The 19,033-nt window shown below is 43.1% G+C and overlaps 1 protein-coding gene across 6 annotated transcripts in view; it reads left to right on the plus strand.

Annotated features, from left to right (window-relative positions):
- PARVA (parvin alpha) overlaps window positions 1–19,033 on the plus strand; it is a 158,811-nt gene that overhangs the window by 127,080 nt on the left and 12,698 nt on the right. For all 6 annotated transcript variants that reach the window (XM_061610444.1, XM_061610446.1, XM_061610443.1 and 3 more), the window contains one exon: window positions 1,590–1,658. In XM_061610444.1, coding sequence (XP_061466428.1) covers window positions 1,590–1,658 — 69 coding nt within the window. The remainder of the gene's footprint in view (window positions 1–1,589; window positions 1,659–19,033) is intronic.

Here is a 19,033-nt window from a genome sequence, read left to right on the forward strand (position 1 = left end):
GATTTTCCATGGCTAAAATTGATTTTTTTTAAAAAAAATCACCTCTAGAATACCAATATTATTTCTATATTTTTGCCACTTCCATTCCCCTTGCCACCCCCAGCCATCACCACCCTTGCCACCCACACTCCTCTCACTGCCCCACCCCACTTCCCTCACCACCATCACTCCTGCCACTCACACTCCTCTCACTACCCCTCACACTCGCCTTGCCATCCTCTGACACCCACACTCACCTTGCCAAACCGCTTGCCAGAGTTGCCTTGCCTGTTCCACCACCTCTGCTGCTGCCCCACACTGCTGCCACCCTAGACAAACTGCTAATTATTAAACTAAATTAGGCCTCCAGCTCACTAACTAGCTAAGGCTGCTGCCACCAGTGCCTCGTTTGGTGCTGCAAACTGAAGCGTGATGTTTACATTTTCATGTAAATAAAAATAAAAATATTAATACAAATGTAAATACACACCATTAGTAGAAACTAGGAAACAGCAATAAATACACAAAGATTGATAGAAATATCAATATTTTTGAAATTGATAGAAATATTTATATTTTTCCAAAATTAAAAAAACACACAAATTGGTAATTGTAGCAAATAGCAGATGGTGATCAGTGACAAAGTGGTACCAGCAGCCAGTTCAAGAGTGAGAATCGAACCGGCACCAAAACGCAGATCCCAACTCTCATGCTGATGCCCAAGAGGAACTCCCCAATTGTTCACCCCAAGACCCACGGGGGCAATCTTGACAGTTTTAGGGGCAGGCAGTTTCTGTTGCTTGTACAAAACATTGGGTAGGTGTGTTATTTTTTTGTCTATACTTTATGCACTGCACATAGCCCAAGCATTACACTTTCCTCATGAAGTACCAATAAGGTATGTTCAGAGAGGAGTTCCTAAGTTCAGCTATGTAAGCTTTAGGAGCATAAGCCTGACTTCTTGTTGTTATGTGGTAGAGCCCCAAGTACATCTGATAGTGCTGTATGAATAATAGCAACTACAATAATGCAAAATGTTTCTTATAAAATGCACTCTAAATCCTGAGATGCTGTACTCATATTTCTACTTTAAATGAATATGTTTGTTCCTTGGCAATGTGAATATTATATTGTTTTTTCAATATGATATACTTTCTCAACATTTTATAGTCTTCGCACTGAAGAGAGTCAGATAGAGGAATTTCCATTTTATAGAATTTTGCTGTATGATCTCCAACTGATACAGATCAGCACAGCTTCCTTGAATTGAACAGTGGCGTGACATTTTACATCAACTTACCTCTTGACTCCAAAGTTATTTTTTCTACATTATATTGCTGCAGCAATAACCATATAGTTTTTAAAGTTGTGAATATTTTCACAATATCTATTAATTATTTGTTGTTTGTGATAGGGTTTAATAGAGCTGACTTCATAAGCCAACAAATAAAAGAATAAAATATTTAAAACTTTTTAAAAGGCTGCCTCTCATAAGCTGACAAATTAAATAAACCTTTTTTAAAATTCTGAACTAAGGGTTACTTTACCATACTTTTAGAAAGGTAACATTTGCTGATCTAACAGCAGTTACATGTGTTCTTAATTTTCAGACCCTCATAACTTTTGTCAATAAACACCTGAATAAGCTGAATTTGGAAGTTACAGAACTGGAAACCCAGGTAGGATTATACAGTTATGTTTGGAAGCAGTTTCCTATGTTGTTCATGCATTCCAGTTTGTTTAAGCTGTATCAAGGTATTGCCAAGTTGGTTTTGTTTTTAGTTTGTCTTTTTAAAGGCTTTGCTTAGATAACACATCCAGGTTAATACAGATAAATGTATTTGCAGTTTGTAACTATGGATGCTGATAGGCACAAACTGGATAACCCAAAATGTAAGTTGGTATGCTTCCTATGGGGATGCCAGAACTCAGCTGGCTAGGTAAGTTGGGTCAGCTGGGAACCCTTTAGGTGTGATGATCCAATGTGCTAGAAAAGAGAAAGTGTTGTGTTTTATCCTCACCCAGTTCCATTTGTGTGCCATTTCACACATTGGGTACCTTCACATGTAATGCTAAACCATGGTTTAGTTGAGCAGAGAAGCAAACCACAAAGTAGCTGGCTAGTATTACACCCAAGCCAGCACTCATGGATGGTTTATCTGAAACTTATCTGTATATATTCACTAATAGGCAAAAAACCTTATGGTTTAAGAACATACCTATAGCCAACAGATATTTCTATCAAACTTTAGAAAGCAGGGAAATTGGGCAGCATGAATGCACCAGGGGAGTAGGAGACCTGACCTCCTCTCTGAGATATTGTACTGCCTTACAAATTTGTAAAAATGCAAACACCATTTGGGTTGGTCTTTCACAGTCCAATCCACTTGCTGTGCAGCTTGGAAGAATTTGGTAACATGTGCCTCTGAGCATATGGTGAGTGGTGGCAACACCTGCCATCTCCAAAGATGGAGAATTACATTTCTGTATGTTTATTGGTGTTTTTCTTACTTTGCTTCTTTTCTGTGTTACCACTGTTTCTACAGAGAATCTAACCTAGAAAATCATATTTCTCTCATTATTCATTCTAGAGATCTGTGTCAAATTTATTTTTTATTAATTTCAAAGCCTTTATATTGGTCAATGTCATATGATGGTGAAAACAGCCTTTTGTGTTTCAAATTGGAAGTTATGTTCTATTTCTATTTTTGGTGCATTAACAGTTGAATCTTAAACTGCAACTTGATGTAAAATCAGACTGATTACAATATGTTGCTACTTCAGCAATGACTCTAGCTGTTGAATGAATGTGAAGATGAATATTTTGAGCCTGCTATGCTTAAATTACTCCACTTAAGGAAAGGTGGGCATGGTCAATTAAGAACATAGAGCACATCTACAATTTTGCTAGAATATATTTCACCTCCCACTGTTCTATCTTGTGCAAACTAAGACACTCCTCATGTCCATTGGAAACTATTCTGCAGAACAGTCAGTGCCATTATTCCACAATTGTTTTTGGAGCTTTTTTTTAGTGTTGCAAAGTGTTGATGTACTTCCCATATTCACAGAAACAGAAGCAAAAGGAAATTATTTACTATAGGAAGCTTCACTAAAATTGCAAAGTAAATCAAACATATTTAACGTGACTATCTGAACTATATCACCTGTTTTAGTATTGTTGCTTCTTCCCTGCTAAAACAAGATCACCACAGCACATGTCTTGTTTCTGTGAATTGGGCTGATTGCAGGTGTTGCCACCACTCACCATATGCTCAGAGGCACATGTTACCACATTCTTGCAAGCTACACAGGAAGTGGATTGGACTGAGAAAGACCAATCCAAATGGTGTTTGCATTTTTACAACTTTGTAGGGCACTCCAATATCTCAGAGAGGAGGTCAGGTCTCCTGCTCCCCTGGTGCAGGCCCGCCCTTAGCATGTGCGGGGCCTGGGGCAGAAGCATAGTTGCCCCCCCCATTCGATAATTTTTTTTTTAAATGTAATCCTTTTAAAAGTGAAACTGTCATACTTAGATCAGTTTCTGTTTTTTGTAAGCTTTTGCTAACAGTATTGACAGCAAGCAACAGTTCATACCAAATAATGGTGGACAGAATAAATTCAAAATCAATTTCATTTTCTGCCAAAGACCAAGGTTCACTCTTTATTTGAGGATCTTCTGTTGTTTAGCTTGAGGGAGCAGGCAGGCGAACAAAAAAGGCACAGCAGAAGCTATCCCCAGCCAAGCCGGCTCCCCTGTGGGAGGGAAGCAAAGCCGGTGCCTCTTAAGGCGGAGAAAGGCCAAACCAAGAGCTCCTAGGACTGCAACGAATAGGGAAAAGGCAGAGGTGAGGGAGAAACAAAAAATACACCACCACCTCAGAAGGAGGGAAAAAGAAAGGACGTACCAAGTCAACATAGAGAAGAGAGGGAAAGCCAGGAAGGCCCCCAGTCTCACACACTCCCTCCCACACACACACGTTCACACAAACGCACACACTAAGCAAACTCCTAAGCTAATTTCTCATGCTATGGAGGTACGACTAGCCTCGGATGTTATCCAAATAAGGCCAAACAAGGGGTTGGCACTCACTTGGTAAGAGTCAGCAGCATGTCAGCACTCCCGGCGCAGCGGTGGGGTCCTCCAGGGTTTCCAGCAGGGGCCGGAGGCTCAAACTCGGGCAAGGCCCTGTCATGGAGTCAGCGCCGCTCATGATTTGATGCCTAAGGACCGTGGGGGGGCCCAAAGCGCGGGGCCCGGAGCAACTGCCCCACTTCCCGGTGCCTAGGGGTGGTACTGCCCTGGTGGATTAACTGTAGCTGCCCAATTTTCCTGCTTTTTAAAGGTTTGATAGTGTGGAAGAAAAAATTAATTTACTCAGACACTTGGGTGCTCCAAAGGACAGAGTTTATTGAGAGAGAGATAGCAAAGACCAATGCATTGGGAGAGAGGTCACCAAGTACCAACTCTGGCCAAAATATGCAATGCAGAGGCTTATAAAGACTTTACATGCCATACATAGGTTACAGCCCAAAAGCGTACATAATCACCATATTTAGCAGTATCATACACTTTCTGGGTGGTCCTTTATTTATTTATTTATTTATTTTATTAAATTTATATACCGCCCCATAGCCGAAGCTCCCTGGGCGGTTCACAACAGTCAATATCAAAATACAATAAAACACATTTTAGAACAAATTCAAACAACAGTAAAAATGGGCTTCCTTAAAAATTATTAAATTTAAAACGTTTATAACACACATTAAACACATATTAAAACACATATTAAAACACATATTAAAATGCCTGGGAGAAGAGGAAGGTTTTCACCTGGCGCGGAAAAGATAGTAATGTTGGCGCCAGGCATACCTCATCAGGAAGACTATTCCACAATTCGGGGGCCACCACTGAGAAGGCCCTTTTTCTTGTTGCCAACCCTCCGAGCTTCCCTATGAGTAGGCCCCCGGAGGAGGGTCTTCGATGTTGAGCGTAGTGTACGGGTAGGTTCATATCGGGAGATGCGTTCCACCAGATATTGTGGTCCCGCACCATGTAAGGCTTTATAGGTTAGAACCAGCACCTTGAACCGGGCCCGCAAACATATAGGCAGCCAATGCAAGCGGGCCAGAATCAGTGTTATATGTTCGGACCACCTGGTCCCCGTTATCAGTCTGGCCGCCGCATTCTGCACGAGCTGCAGTTTCCAAACCGTCTTCAAAGGCAGCCCCATGTAGAGCGCATTGCAGTAATCTAATTTAGAGGTTACCAGAGCATGGATAACTGGTGTGAGGTTCTCCCTATCCAGATAGGGGTGTAGTTGGGCCACCAAACGAAGTTGGTAAAAGGCACTCCGTGCCACCAAGGCTACCTGAGCCTCAAGTGACAGGGATGGTTCTAAAAGAACTCCCAAACTATGAACCTGCTCCTTCAGGGGGAGTGTAACCCCATCCAGAACAGGTTGAACATCCACCATCCGGTCGGGAGAGCCACCCACTAACAGCATCTCAGTCTTGTCTGGATTGAGCCTCAGTTTATTAGCTCTCATCCAGTCCATTGTCGCAGCTAGGCAACGGTTCAGCACATTGACAGCCTCACCTGACAAAGATGAAAAGGAGAAGTAGAGCTGCGTGTCATCAGCATACTGATGGCAATGCACTCCAAAACTCCTGATGACCACACCCAGGGGCTTCATATAGATGTTAAAAAGCATGGGGGACAGAACTGACCCCTGCGGAACTCCATACTGGAGGACCCAGGGTGCCGAGCAGTGTTCCCCAAATGCTACCTTCTGGAGACGGCCTGCCAAGTAGGAGCGGAACCACTGCCAAGCAGTACCGCCAACTCCCAAATCAGCGAGTCTCCCCAGATAGCATGGTCGATGGTATCAAAAGCCGCTGAGAGATCAAGGAGAATCAACAGAGTCACACTCCCCCGTCTTTTTCCCGACAAAGGTCATCATACAGGGCGACCAAGGCTGTCTCCATGACAAAACCGGGCCTGAAACCCGACTGAAATGGATCCAGATAATCGGTTTCATCCAAGAGTGTCTGGAGCTGGCCGGCAACCACTCGTTCTAGGACCTTGCCCAAAAATGGGACATTTGCTACCGGCCTGTAATTATTAAGGTTTTCTGGGTCCAGGGACGATTTCTTCAGAAGTGGTCTTACTACCGCCTCTTTCAGGCAGCTAGGGACCACTCCCTCTCGCAATGAGGCATTAATCACTTCCCTGGCCCAGCTGGCAGTTCCATCCCTGCTAGCTTTTATTAGCCAAGAGGGGCAAGGATCCAACCTAGAAGTGGTTGCACGCACCATTCCAAGCACCTTGTCAACGTTCTCAAGCTGTACCAACTGAAACTCATCCAAAAAACCGAGGCAAGACCGTGCTCTGGACACCTCATTTGATTCAACTGCTACAACATTGGAGTCCAAGTCCTGGTGGATGCAAAAGATTTTATCCTGGAAGTGCCTAGCAAATTCATTACAGCGGGCCTCAGATAATTCCACCGTGTCCCTAGGGCCAGAAAGCAATAGCCCTCGGACAATTTTAAAAAGCTCCACTGGACGGCAGATGGATGATTTAATAGTGGCAGCAAAATATTGCTTTTTTGCTGCCCTCACCTCCCCTAAGTACAACTTAGTACAACTTACCAGGGCATGATTGCATCCATCAGGAGATCGCCTCCATTTGCACTCCAGCCGTCTCCTATACTGTTTCATCGCTCTCAGCTCCAGAGTATACCATGGGGCTGTATGAGCTCTACACAGGAGAGGGCGCGCAGGAGCGATCATGTCAACTGCCCGGGTCATTTCTGCATTCCACAGTTCGACCAGGGTTTCGACAGGAGCGCCAGCCCTATCAGCCAGAAAGCTCCCCAGAGCCCTTTGAAAATCATCAGAAGTCATTAGTCTCTGGGGGCGGACCATCTTAACAGATCCCCCACCCTTGCAGAGGGAAAGAGTGGCTGTAAGTCTAAACCTCAGCAAGCAATGATCTGTCCATGACAGAGGGACTGATGTAAGGTTCCCTATCTTCAGATCATCATCTCCATGTCCAATTGCGAAAACCAAATCCAGAGTATGGCCTGCTACATGCGTCGGGCCAATAGCATATTGGGACAGCCCCATGGTTGTCATGGAAACCATGAAGTCCTGAGCCGCTCCAGACAAGGCGGCCTCGGCATGAATGTTGACATCCCCCAGCACCAACAGTCTGGGAGATCTCAACAGTACATCCGAGACCACCTCTGTCAGCTCAGTTAGGGAGTCCGTTGGGCAGCGGGGTGGGCGGTACACCAACAGAATCCCTAATCTGTCCCACTGACCCAACACAAGATGCAAACACTCCAGACCAGTAGTCATATGGACAGGGTGCTTGGAGAGGGAGATGGAACTCCTATAGACCACAGCAACCCCTTCTCCCCGACCCTCAGATCTACCCTGATGCTGGACCAAGTACCCCGGTGGGCACAGCTGGGAGAGGGCAACTCCTCCCTGCTCACCCACCCAGGTCTCAGTTATACACGCCAGATCAGCTGCCTCATCCACAATTAAATCATGGATGAGGGAGATCTTATTATGTACCGATCTGGCGTTTAAAAGCAGCATCTGGAGATCTGAGAGCTGGCTGATAGGGCAACCAACAAGCCTGTGGGTGTGGGGAAGACTGGAACAAGGCACAGCCATTAACTGTCTGGGCCGAGTTCCCCTCACCTGACAAGTCTTCCGCACAATGCCATATCTCCCTCTACCCGTCACTACACCAATTGGGGCCCCCTTGAATCTTCCCACTCAGCTCTGAATCCTCTCTCCCAGGCACATAATGCAAACCCACAGTTACATACACAGCACACACACACACTCACGTACACCACACACCACGCACTCCCACCCTCCCACACAAAGCAAGAGCTGCAGATAAATGCTAACAGCAACAGTAGCAGCTCTCCCTCCAAAAATTGGGCAGCGGTAGTAACAAGCAGAGGAGCAGAGGAGCAGTAACAACAGCATCTAACAACACTCGCAACTCCCTCTTCAAGCAGCGATAATACCCCTCCCTCGGCAGGCAGGTGGAAAAAAATAGTCACAGCTGTTCGAGTGCCCGGGACCCAGTCCTGCAGGGTGCAACTCCAGCCGATCAACAGCAATCCAACCGGGAAGGATAACGATGGTAACAGTCAAGAAGAGCAGCAACACAGCCACAAAGTGACAACAGCAGCTCTCCCTCCAGCAGACAACAACTGCAGCGGCGGCACCCCTCTTCCTCCCAGGATCTCGTGCCTCCAACGGGCCAGGAATGATGAAGCGGCCAGGACGCACAAGGGAAAACGACCGCAAAACACCAGGAAGTGGCGGAGCGCACACAACCACCCTCTTCTCCTCCTCCTGCAGCTCAAGATGATACAATGACACAGCCGCGGATCGGGTGGGCAACTCCCGGCGGCCGTGATGGTAAGTCAAATGACCGTCATGATCTGAGAAAAACAACAACGGCAGTGAGGGAAGCGAGGGGAGCAGTGCAATCTGGTGGCAAAGCTCATCTACCTGCCCTTTCTCAATTGCATAGTGGACCACAAGATTCATGCAAATTGTTCCACAGGATGTCCTCGACGCTGTAGTAGTGACCCAGAGCATGGAATCCAAAGGCATTCAAAGGTAGTCCAGCTAAATTCAGCTAAATTCAGCTAAATTCAGAAGAGGAGAGATGATGCAAACACTCCTCCCTCTCTTTATCACATTCTCATCCCTGACCCCCCATATGCCAACCAAGAAAGCACCTAGCAAACCGTGATCCGATGTTTACAGTTCACATTCAAAGGCAAAAGGACCTGTTTCCTGTATGAAATCTTCCTTCTAGTGTTAGTTCCCTTTTCTTGGCTTTAGCTGCTGCATTTTTAGGCACACATTGTTATTTCACCTTAATATGAGGCTTTTAAAGCCACATAGCAGAAACCAAAACTGAACTGAGGCCTACTAAATTCCCTGGGATCTTTCCTGGGGAAAGGGATTGTAAATCTCCTTACAATAGAAATATCTGTTGGCTATAGGTACATTCTTAAACCACGTCTTTTGCCTATTAGTGGATTTCTCTGCTTTTTAATCCGGGAGGTAAGAAATGGGATCCTGTGCAAGTTTGCTGAGGATGGATTGATCATTTGCATGCTGATTGAGTTCAGTGGGATTTACTTCCCTGCAATAATGCTTAGGATAGGTGAAACTGACCACAGGGGATGGGGAGGGGAAGAGGGGGGAGCAGGCAGGAGGGGAGGAGGAGGGCAGGTTTGATCATTTACATGTTTATTGAGTTCAGTGGGATTTACTCCCATGCTATCATGCTTAGGATAAGTAAAACTGACCATGGGGAGGGAAGCCTGGAGTGGGCAGGGGAAGAGGCAGAAAGAAGAGGGGAGGAGAGGCGAAGGAGGGGAAAGTCAGGTCTGATAGTTTGTATGCTTATTGAGTTCAGTGAGATTTATTCCTGTGCAATCATGGCTAGGATAGGTAAAACTGACCATGGGGGAGGAGGAGGGGGGAAGGTGGAAGGGGGGAGAGGGAAGGAGGGGATTGGAAGGGGAGGGGTGAAGGGTGAAGGAAGGAGGAGGGAAAGGGCAAAAAGGAGGTGATGGGAGGGAGGAGGAGGGGAGGACAGGTTTGATCATTTGCATGCTTATTGAGTTCAATCATGCTTTAAAATGAAATGGACTGCTTTCAAGTCAATTCCGACTTATGGCAACTCTATGAACAGGGTTTTCATGGTAAGCAGTATTCAGAGGTAGTTTGCCATTGCCTTCCTCTGAGGCAGTGACTGTCCCAAGGTCACCCCGTGAGTTTCATGGCTGTGTGGGGATTCAACCCCTGATCTCCCAGGTCGTAGTCCTAGGATAGATAAACTGACCATGGGGGAGGGAGAGGACAGAGGGTGGAGGGGGAAGGAGGGGAGTGGAAGGGGAAGGGAGGGGTGAAGGAAGGGGGTGGGAAGGGGCAAGTGGGAAGGGAGAGGAGGGGACCACAGGTTTGGGTTCAGTGGGATTTAATCCTGGTCAATCATGCTTAGGATAGGTGAAACTGACCTAGGAGAGGGGCAGGAGGGAGGAAGAGGGCAGGACATGGAAGGGAAGGGGAGGGGAAGAGATGGATGGGCACTGGGCAGAGGGGAAGCCCCTTTCCTTTCCAAAAGGAAAACATTGTGAACAGTATCATTGCTTTTCAGGGTTTCCTCCACCTTTTTATTCCACAGCAGGCACTTGTAGCCTCCCACCCAAATTTAAACCAAAGCTGTCTCTGGCCGCATCCATCCCAGACCCTTATTTCATTTTAGACAGTCATGGCTTCTCCCAAAGAATCCTGGGAAGTGTAGTTAGTGAAGGATGCTGAGAGTTGCTAGGAGACGTCCTGTTCCCCTCACAGAGCTTCAGTCAGAGCGGCTGACTGTTAAACCACTGTGGCCACTGGAGCTCTGTCAGGGGAATAGGAGTCTTTTCTCAGCACCCTTCACAAACTACACTTCTCAGGATTCTCTGGGGGAAACCATGACTGTCTCAAGTGAAATAAAGGTCTGGTGTGGGTATGGCCCCTTGATTAGGGAAGCCCAGCAGCTGTGAGTCTGGCTTTTAGAACACTGACAGTTGGCTCTTACTGAGCATGCCCGGCCTTATCATTGAGTTCAATGCTAAATTGCTAATGCTAATTAAAAATCAGCCAGGCATTTTTTTAAACTTTTGAACTGCAGAAGATGAAAGTCAGAGTATGGGGCAAGGTCAGTAATAGGATTACAGCTACTCTGTGAATGAGGCTGATTTTTAATGAATTTCAACAGATTATGAGAACCCTGACAGAAAAAAGTCCAGAAGGGATCTGTTTTTTTCTCTCTCTCTTTTTAGACTTTGAACTCTCGATTCTCTTTGACTGTTTTGTGTATCACCATGAAAATTTAGAGGGTTGTTAAGCAAGCATTTCTCAGTTCAGGGCGATAGGTTTTGTAAGGTTTTGTTTTGAAATGAACTTATGGGAAGCATCAGAATGGCATGGGAGGTATTTTCAATTTAACATAGCGGAATGTGAAAAAATCCATGCTGACTGTAGTATACAGCCACTCTTGTGGCTGTAGAATACCCACAATTAAGGATTACATTCTGTCCATCTGGTGAAGTGGACTGTGGTCGAAGAAAATCTATGCTGGCATTCCTGAACCAGGTGCCTTCCAAATGTTTTGGACTATAACTGTCATCTAGAATGGCCAGTGGTCAGGAATTATGGGAGCTGTAGTCCAGAACAGCTGGAGGGCCCCAGGTTGAGGAATTCTAGCTTATGCTGTAAATGTTAGTCCCTATGCCAGCCTTGTCCAACCAGTGTGCCTCCAGATGTTGGACCACAATTCCCATCTTTCCTGACCATTGGTGATGCTGGCTGAGGCTGATGGGAGTTGTGGTCCAACAACATCTGGAGGCACACTGGTTGGGAAAGGCTGCTCTATGCCTTACTGTTCCAGAAAACTCTTTTTTTTGTTGTTGCAAAACAGACTAACATATCTACCCCTCTGAAAAATCTGTGCATAATGTTACACTCCCTGCTTCCATGAGCAGTGACTAGTTCCTGGGGCAGTGGTACTAGGGTTTGGGTTTCCATTGGAGGAAGGATCACTAGAAACATGTGGCATTTTGTAATACTTTTATTTACAAAAATAACAGTAGTGTAGGAACATAGGAAGCTGCCTTATTCTGAATCAGACCATTGGTCTATCTAGTTCAGTGCTGTCAGCACCGACTGGCAGTGGCTCTCTGCGGTTTCAGATAGGGGACATTACCAGCCCTACCTGGAACTGCCAGGAATTGAACCTGGGACCTTCTGCATACAATGCATATGCTGAGATATGGCCCTTCCCTAAGTACAATACCACTGAGATATGGCCCTTCCCTAAGTACATGTAGAGATCAACAGCATACACTCTTATAAAGCAGCAGATCTGCTCCCTTACATCAGATTCCAGAAGAAGGCACTGTTTATGCCAATATGGTTCCTCCCTGCAGCTTCCTCTGTGGTCTGTCTTTTCTCCTGTGACTGCGTTTCAAAATTGCTGTTTCTTTGTATACAGATATTTTTGTCTGCCCCATGGGGGAGGGGGAGAAGTTGTGTCACTTCCCCCAAGCTCTGATAGCTTTCACATTCCAGAAATTCCAAAGTAATCTTTTTTATTCAAAGTACGTAAGAAAGATCTCCATCTATTTCCTATTAGCTCCTATTGAGAAAACATCTACCAGTCATTGGGCATTAAGGAGCAATTCGCCTTTTATTTTCTATTTACAAGCTGTAAAATTAGATATTTCACATGGGAATGCAGTTTGTTAAAGAGTGGTTTCTTATGTGGGAGGAGGGTATTGTGTGTACACCTTTTTTCCTCTTTCCATAGTAACTGCGAAACAAAATGCATTTAGCAGGCAATTAGTATAGGAACTTCCCAGTTTTACAAACTGTAAACAGAAAATGAAACAGTGCCACTATATTGTCTCCATAGCTACCATAGATGGGGCCACATCAAGGAGCTAATTGCCATAGGTAGCCAGGAACTCCAAGATAGTAGAGAGTTGCCATCTCTTCGCTCACAAGTACCCTTCAAAGCATCCCATAAATCAAGGATGATTTCCCCAGGTGTAAGAACTAGTTATTGGAGCTTCACCTTCAGATCAGTCCTCCTCTCTGCATTCTGAAATGTCAAGTAACAAGTGCTGAGACCTTGGAGAATATGTTCTGTAGGACAAACTGCATCAACCATTTTCTGGATGTTGAACTAAAAAGAAAAGCAATCATAATGCCAAAATACAATTTAAATAACATCCCAGAAGAATATAAAGATCAGATTTGAGGCTTTAAATTTAGTTGATAGAGAACCAGAAGAACTATGGAGTGAAGTCAGACACATTATCAGGGAAGAATGCAAAAAGACAATACCTCTAGTTAAAAAGAGAGAAAGACCTCGATGGATGACTGATGAAACTCTTAAAATGGTTAAAGAAAGAAGGAAAGCAAAAGAGAAAGAAACACAGTTAGAACCCTAAACGCAATAATACAGCAACTAGTACGGAGGGACAAAGAGAACTATTACAATAGTTATTGTATAGAAATAGAAGAGGACAACAAAAAGGGTAGAACAAGAGCCCTGTTCCAAAAGATTAGAGAAATGAAAGTCAAATTTAAACCAAGAGTAGGTTTGAATAATCAATAGGGGAACACACTGACTGACTGAGATGAAATAAAAGGAAGATGGAAGCAATACACTGAAGAACTCTATAAAAGAGATGCCAGGATGACAGATTCATTCATGGAGGAACTGTATGATGAAGAACCAGAAATTTTAGAATGTGAAGTGAAAGCTGCTCTTAAAATACTTGGAAGAAACAAATCACCGGGAATAGATGGCATACCAATAGAGTTGCTACAAGCTACTGAGACTGAATCTGTCTAAATTATGACAAAAATCTGTCAAGAAATATGGACAACTAAACAATGGCCCATAGACTGGAAGCGTTCCATATACATCCCAATTCCAAAGAAAGGGGATCCCAGGGAATGCAGTAATTATCGAACTACTGCCTTAATATCCCATACAAGTAAAGTAATGCTCAAGATTCTACAACAAAGGCTCTGAGAAATGCCAGACGTCCAAGCTGGATTCAGAAACGGAAGAGGCACCAGAGATCCAATTGCAAACATACATTGGATAATGGAATGGACCAAGGAATTTCAGAAGAAAATCACCCTGTGCTTTATAGATTACAGCAAAGCCTTTGACTGTGTAGATCATGAAAAACTATGGAATAATTTAAAAGAAATGGGGGTGCCACAGCATCTGATTATCCTGATGCACAACGTATACTCTGGACAAGAGGCTACTGTAAGGACAGAATATGGAGAAACTGATTGGTTCCCCATAGGAAAGGGTGTGAGACGGGTGTATTTTATTTATTTAATCTATACGCAGAAAATATCATATGGAAAGCAGGATTGGACCAAGATGGAGGTGTGAAAATTGGAGGGAGAAATATCAGTAATTTAAGATACGCAGACAATACCATACTACTAGCAGAAACCAGTAATGATTTAAAACGAATGCTGATGAAAATTAAAGAGGAAAGCACAAAAGCAGGACTACAGCTGAACATCAAAAAGACTAAAGGAATGACAACAGAAGATTTATGTAACTTTAAAGTTGACAATGAGAACATTGAACTTGTCAAGGATTATCAATACCTTGGCACAGTCCTTAACCAAAATGGAGACAATCGTCAAGAAATCAGAAGAAGGCTAGGACTGGGGAGGGCAGCTGTGAGAGAACTAGAAAAGGTCGTCAAATGCAAAGATGTATCACTGAACACTAAAGTCAGGATCATTCAGACCATGGTATTCCTGGTCTCTATGTATGGATGTGAAAGTTGGACAGTGAAAAAAGCAGATAAGAAAAAAATCCACTCATTTGAAATGTGGTGTTGGAGGAGAGCTTTGCGGCTACCATGGATTGCGAAAAAGACCAATAATTGGGTGTTAGAACAAATTAAACCAGAACTATCATTAGAAGCTAAAATGATGAAACTGAGGTTATCATACTTTGGACACATAATGAGAAGACATGAGTCACTAGAAAAGGCAATAATGCTGGGGAAAACAGAAGGGAGTAGAAAAAGAGGAAGGCCAAACAAGAGATGGATTGATTCCATAAAGGAAGCCACAGACCTGAACTTACAAGATCTGAACAGGGTGATTCACAACAGATGCTATTGGAGGTCGCTAATTCATAGGGTCGCCATAAGTCATAACCAACCTGAAGGCACATAAAAACAGCAACAACATGATTATATATTGCTGAAGGAAATACATTCTACACCTGTTCAAAGTCATTTTGATCTTAATTATTATTCACATGTACCTGAGTTGCTGGGCACTGGGACTAGCCTGCTCGAGTTCATATACCGAACCGTCCCTATTTTCATTTGTGAAATGTTGGAGGGTGCTGTGATATGCGAGATTATTTTGATGCTTTATCACTGAACCTTTCTAACTAAAAATGTTAAGGAGTTTCATCCACTGAGGTTCACCATTACCCACTCAAGCAAAACAAGCTGACCATGTTTAGTATATTTGCTCAGTTCCTACACTGAGTAGCAAGAATGTGGGGATTTCTTGTCTGGCTCCTTTTTCCTTCAGGAAGCAGGATGTTTGAGTAATGCTTGTTGCTGAGCAATTCTGGCTGGACCAGACTGGGGAATTTCCCTCTTTCCCCTCGTTCTATCAAAGGGAAATGTGTAGCATTGCAAAGATCTTCTTGCTCTCTGAACCATCTACCAGTCTCTTTCTGGAAAATTCACACAATCCACTTTTGTAGGAGAAAATCCCATTCTCAGCCAGAACAAATTCTTCATGAATTGAAGTACCAAGACATATATAAAAGCTGTGCTTGATCAGGATGAGGAAGGAGTTTGTATCTCCATTCCTGAGTGTCTTGTGTTTTCTTAGGGATACCGCCTCCCAGCTGCCATTCTTTTGGACCTAGAGAATCTCTCTAATCATTTAAATGGCTGACTGAACTGGAAGTAGTATAGTGCTCTTCTAACTTTCCTCAGGCAGTGGAAACGAGTGGAGTTAGACAGTGGAAAGTGGACTAGATGCGCAGTATGTCAGCCCTTTCCCATATAAAACCCACTTGATACCTCTTTGAATATGGTATTAATCACGCAAAGAAAAGTTAGAATTGCACCTCCAACAGGATGAATCCTATCCCCACCTCACCCTGAGCTTTTCCTTGGTCTACTGAGCCTCTCAGCTGCTGTCACAAAACAATCTGCATGAAGCTGAATTTGGAGAGGGGTAGAAGGAAAGCCTTGAGCTGCCTTTTCCTTGAGTATGAAGTTATTTGTATGAATTTAGAAGAAGAGAATTAATAAGATATTGAGAAGGATTATGTCACTATGGCATTAAAGGGTAGTAGAAGAATTTCTTTGTTTTGATGCTTTACGTATCTCATTTTTTTATTGAAGAACTCTGGCTCAGAATGTATTGGAAATCCCCCTCAAATCTGCTGTTGAAATTGGCATTCACCAAATTGAGAGGCTGATTGCATTGCCAGAGGTTAAAAGAAGGGTCACTAACATCTAAAAGACAGTGATTCAAATAACTTGAGTTTAAAATGAAAGACGCTACTGCAGAGGAATGAAATAATCAGAATTTGAAAGAAGGAAGATCTGCTGCCGACAGCAGCCATTAGCAATGGTTATGTGATGCTAAGATTAAAGTGGGTGTTCACATGTTGGGCCAGGGTCAAAACATAGTTAAGATTGACTGCAGTTTATGATTCAGACATATCTAAACTGTGGTTAATTGCAAAACAGAAGTGAAAGCAGAAGGGACGTGGAGTGTGGGAGCCTGAGGTTTACCTGTCACGATAAACTATGATTTATCATGATGGCCAAACCAGCTCATTCTGTGCAAACGGAGACATTTCTTTCGTCAGCTATTTCCTTTTAAATTATAGAGAAGAATCTCATGTCTGCTCTTAGATTACGTTCAGAATTAATATCTGTTTATTTAGGATATAAAAATGAAGGGAATGATTCTGAAATTTCAAAACAGAAAACAAAAGCCCCTCAGATTTTATGTGGTAAGGAATATCATTTTTAAAACAAGCAAAAGAGGAACTTCATGATAAAGTTATTCTTGACATTTTTCTGAAGCTTTTAAACATCTGCTTTGCAGGGGTGTGGTAGAGAGTTCTAAAATAATAAAATCTGTATTGTTCAAAAATTCACGTGCTGAGCACATGAGCTTTATTATAATCAAGACGTTGCTTCTCACTTTCAGATAAAAGATTCTTTTAAAAAAAATTATATTGTTTAATACATAATACGTGATATTAGAATATATATATATGGGTTGAGTGACACACAGATACACAAAACATTGTGAAAACTGACAGCGCTGTTCATATGCCATGATCAAGGTTGCTGGTTTATCATTGTTTATTTTGAACAAACAATATGCTGGTGCACACTTCCTGTTTGTTCCCTGGTGCGAGAGGGAGAAACAAACTAGAAAGTCATGATTAAGCTTGGGTTCCCATGACATCCAAATTTGGGATTCTCTTTGTTTCTTACTAACAAAACAGGATTTGTAAGCCAACAAGATGCCATGATTTAAAGTTGGCTGATGATCCTGGCTTGTTAGGGGGCAACAAACCAGATCCTACATTCAGACATTATGGGAAGGCTTAATTATGGCACCAGGGGAGGAGCAAATTGGGAGCAATTGTACATTGCACTCTAGCACACTGTTTGTTTATAATGAACCACATTAAGCCAACAACCCTGACCTTAACAGCTGATGGCATTGTGGGGCTGGGTCACTCACCTGACCTCCATCCATCTAGCTCACTGCAGCATATTGGGATGGAGAGTGGGAGGAATGTGGAAATAAGGTCAGTGTGGTGCAAATACGCAGGCAGGAGCACCTGATTGGCTCCACCAGCCCGTTTGGACTGTGCTGACCTTACTGCTGCTGTGCTCCTCCCTATCTCTATCCCAGTATACTGCAGTGACTCAGCCAGACTGAGGTCAGGTGAGCGGCACAGCCCCACCATGCCATACACTGCTGCCTGACTTATTGTGATGGATGAATACTGCCAGTGTGAGCCATCTGTCACAGGGAATGCTAGAGAAATAGGGAGAACTTACAGTAGCTCTCAGAATCTTCCACTGGGGGATACAGCATTTTCCACACAAAAGAGACATGGTTTCAGGTGATTCAGACATTCAATTCAATTCAAAAATATTTACTGTACTAGGCAAAGGCCATGACATTCAGACATTCAAATATTAACTGGAGTTGGTGAGGAGAAGGGGATACCAGGTTAATATGATTCAGTAATTCAATATTGCTGTAGTAAATTTCATTTTTAATCAGATAGTGAAATCCTATCCAGATTATATTTTTCTCTCTTGATAGTATCTGAGGAGAAATTGCATGAAGACTGAACTTCCATAAGTGTTACTCCTCTGACACTTTCCTCCCGACAAAAGTGAATAACTAATTAGAAGGGTAATTGTGACCATAGAAAAGAAAATTTCTTGCTACCTGGCTTATCTTCTGTGATCAGGGAGATTTTCAATATAGGATCTCCCAGTTTATGGAATAAATTTATTACTGAATGTGCACAGATTTAGTTAATATCAGCTTTCTCTCACATTTTAGGGTACAAAGTGGCCAGGAGATCCTACCCTTTAAAATTATTTTTCTAAATAGGACAAACTAGAACTATGAAAAGGTGCCTGGTTAGAACTGAGGCTTATCCTGTTTGAGTAGGAAACATGTTTATAAAGATTGTGTATTAAAATATGCACAAACCAGAAAATCTCCACTTGCCTTTAAGTATTGTTTAATCTCTTCTCTCTTTTTTTAACATTTTCTCCTTCTGCTAATGAAGCAGACATGATAATGTCCTACATTGTCATGTCTGCTTTCCTGCATTCTTTGCTCCTACAAAATGAGTTCCTTCATTTGTGGTACATATCTGCTGAAATAGCTGGTTGTGCTTCTGTTGAGAAATAAGATGGGAAGTGTTTTCCCATCTTGATGTTATAAAAGTTAAAAAAAAAAGTCATTGTGTTCTTTCATGGTTGACCACCATCTTGAATTTAATTTTTTAAGAGAATGGTAGATAAAACAATCTGTTTTATGGACTTGTGCTTTAGATTGTCTGGATTGTATTTTTCTAGTAGTTGAAAGTAGATGATGCCAACATAACATTCATAACGAATCCAAAGGTAAGGGAAAAGTTTTCAGACTCAGTTCCAGGGACAGAACTGTCTGTGACATTGTCAGTGAGAGAAGCAGCGTGTTGCAGTGAATAGAGCATCAGACTAGGAGTCTCAAGTCCAAATCCCTGCTCAGTAATGAAGCTCACTAGGTGATCTTGAGCCAGTCTCACACATGCTCTGACCAACATCCTGATCAGTATCACAGAACTGTTATAAGAATAAAAGGGAGGTGGCATGTATACTCTGCTTGGAAG

The sequence above is a fragment of the Rhineura floridana genome, chromosome 2 (genome assembly GCF_030035675.1).
Source record: "Rhineura floridana isolate rRhiFlo1 chromosome 2, rRhiFlo1.hap2, whole genome shotgun sequence".
Taxonomy (NCBI): domain Eukaryota; kingdom Metazoa; phylum Chordata; class Lepidosauria; order Squamata; family Rhineuridae; genus Rhineura; species Rhineura floridana.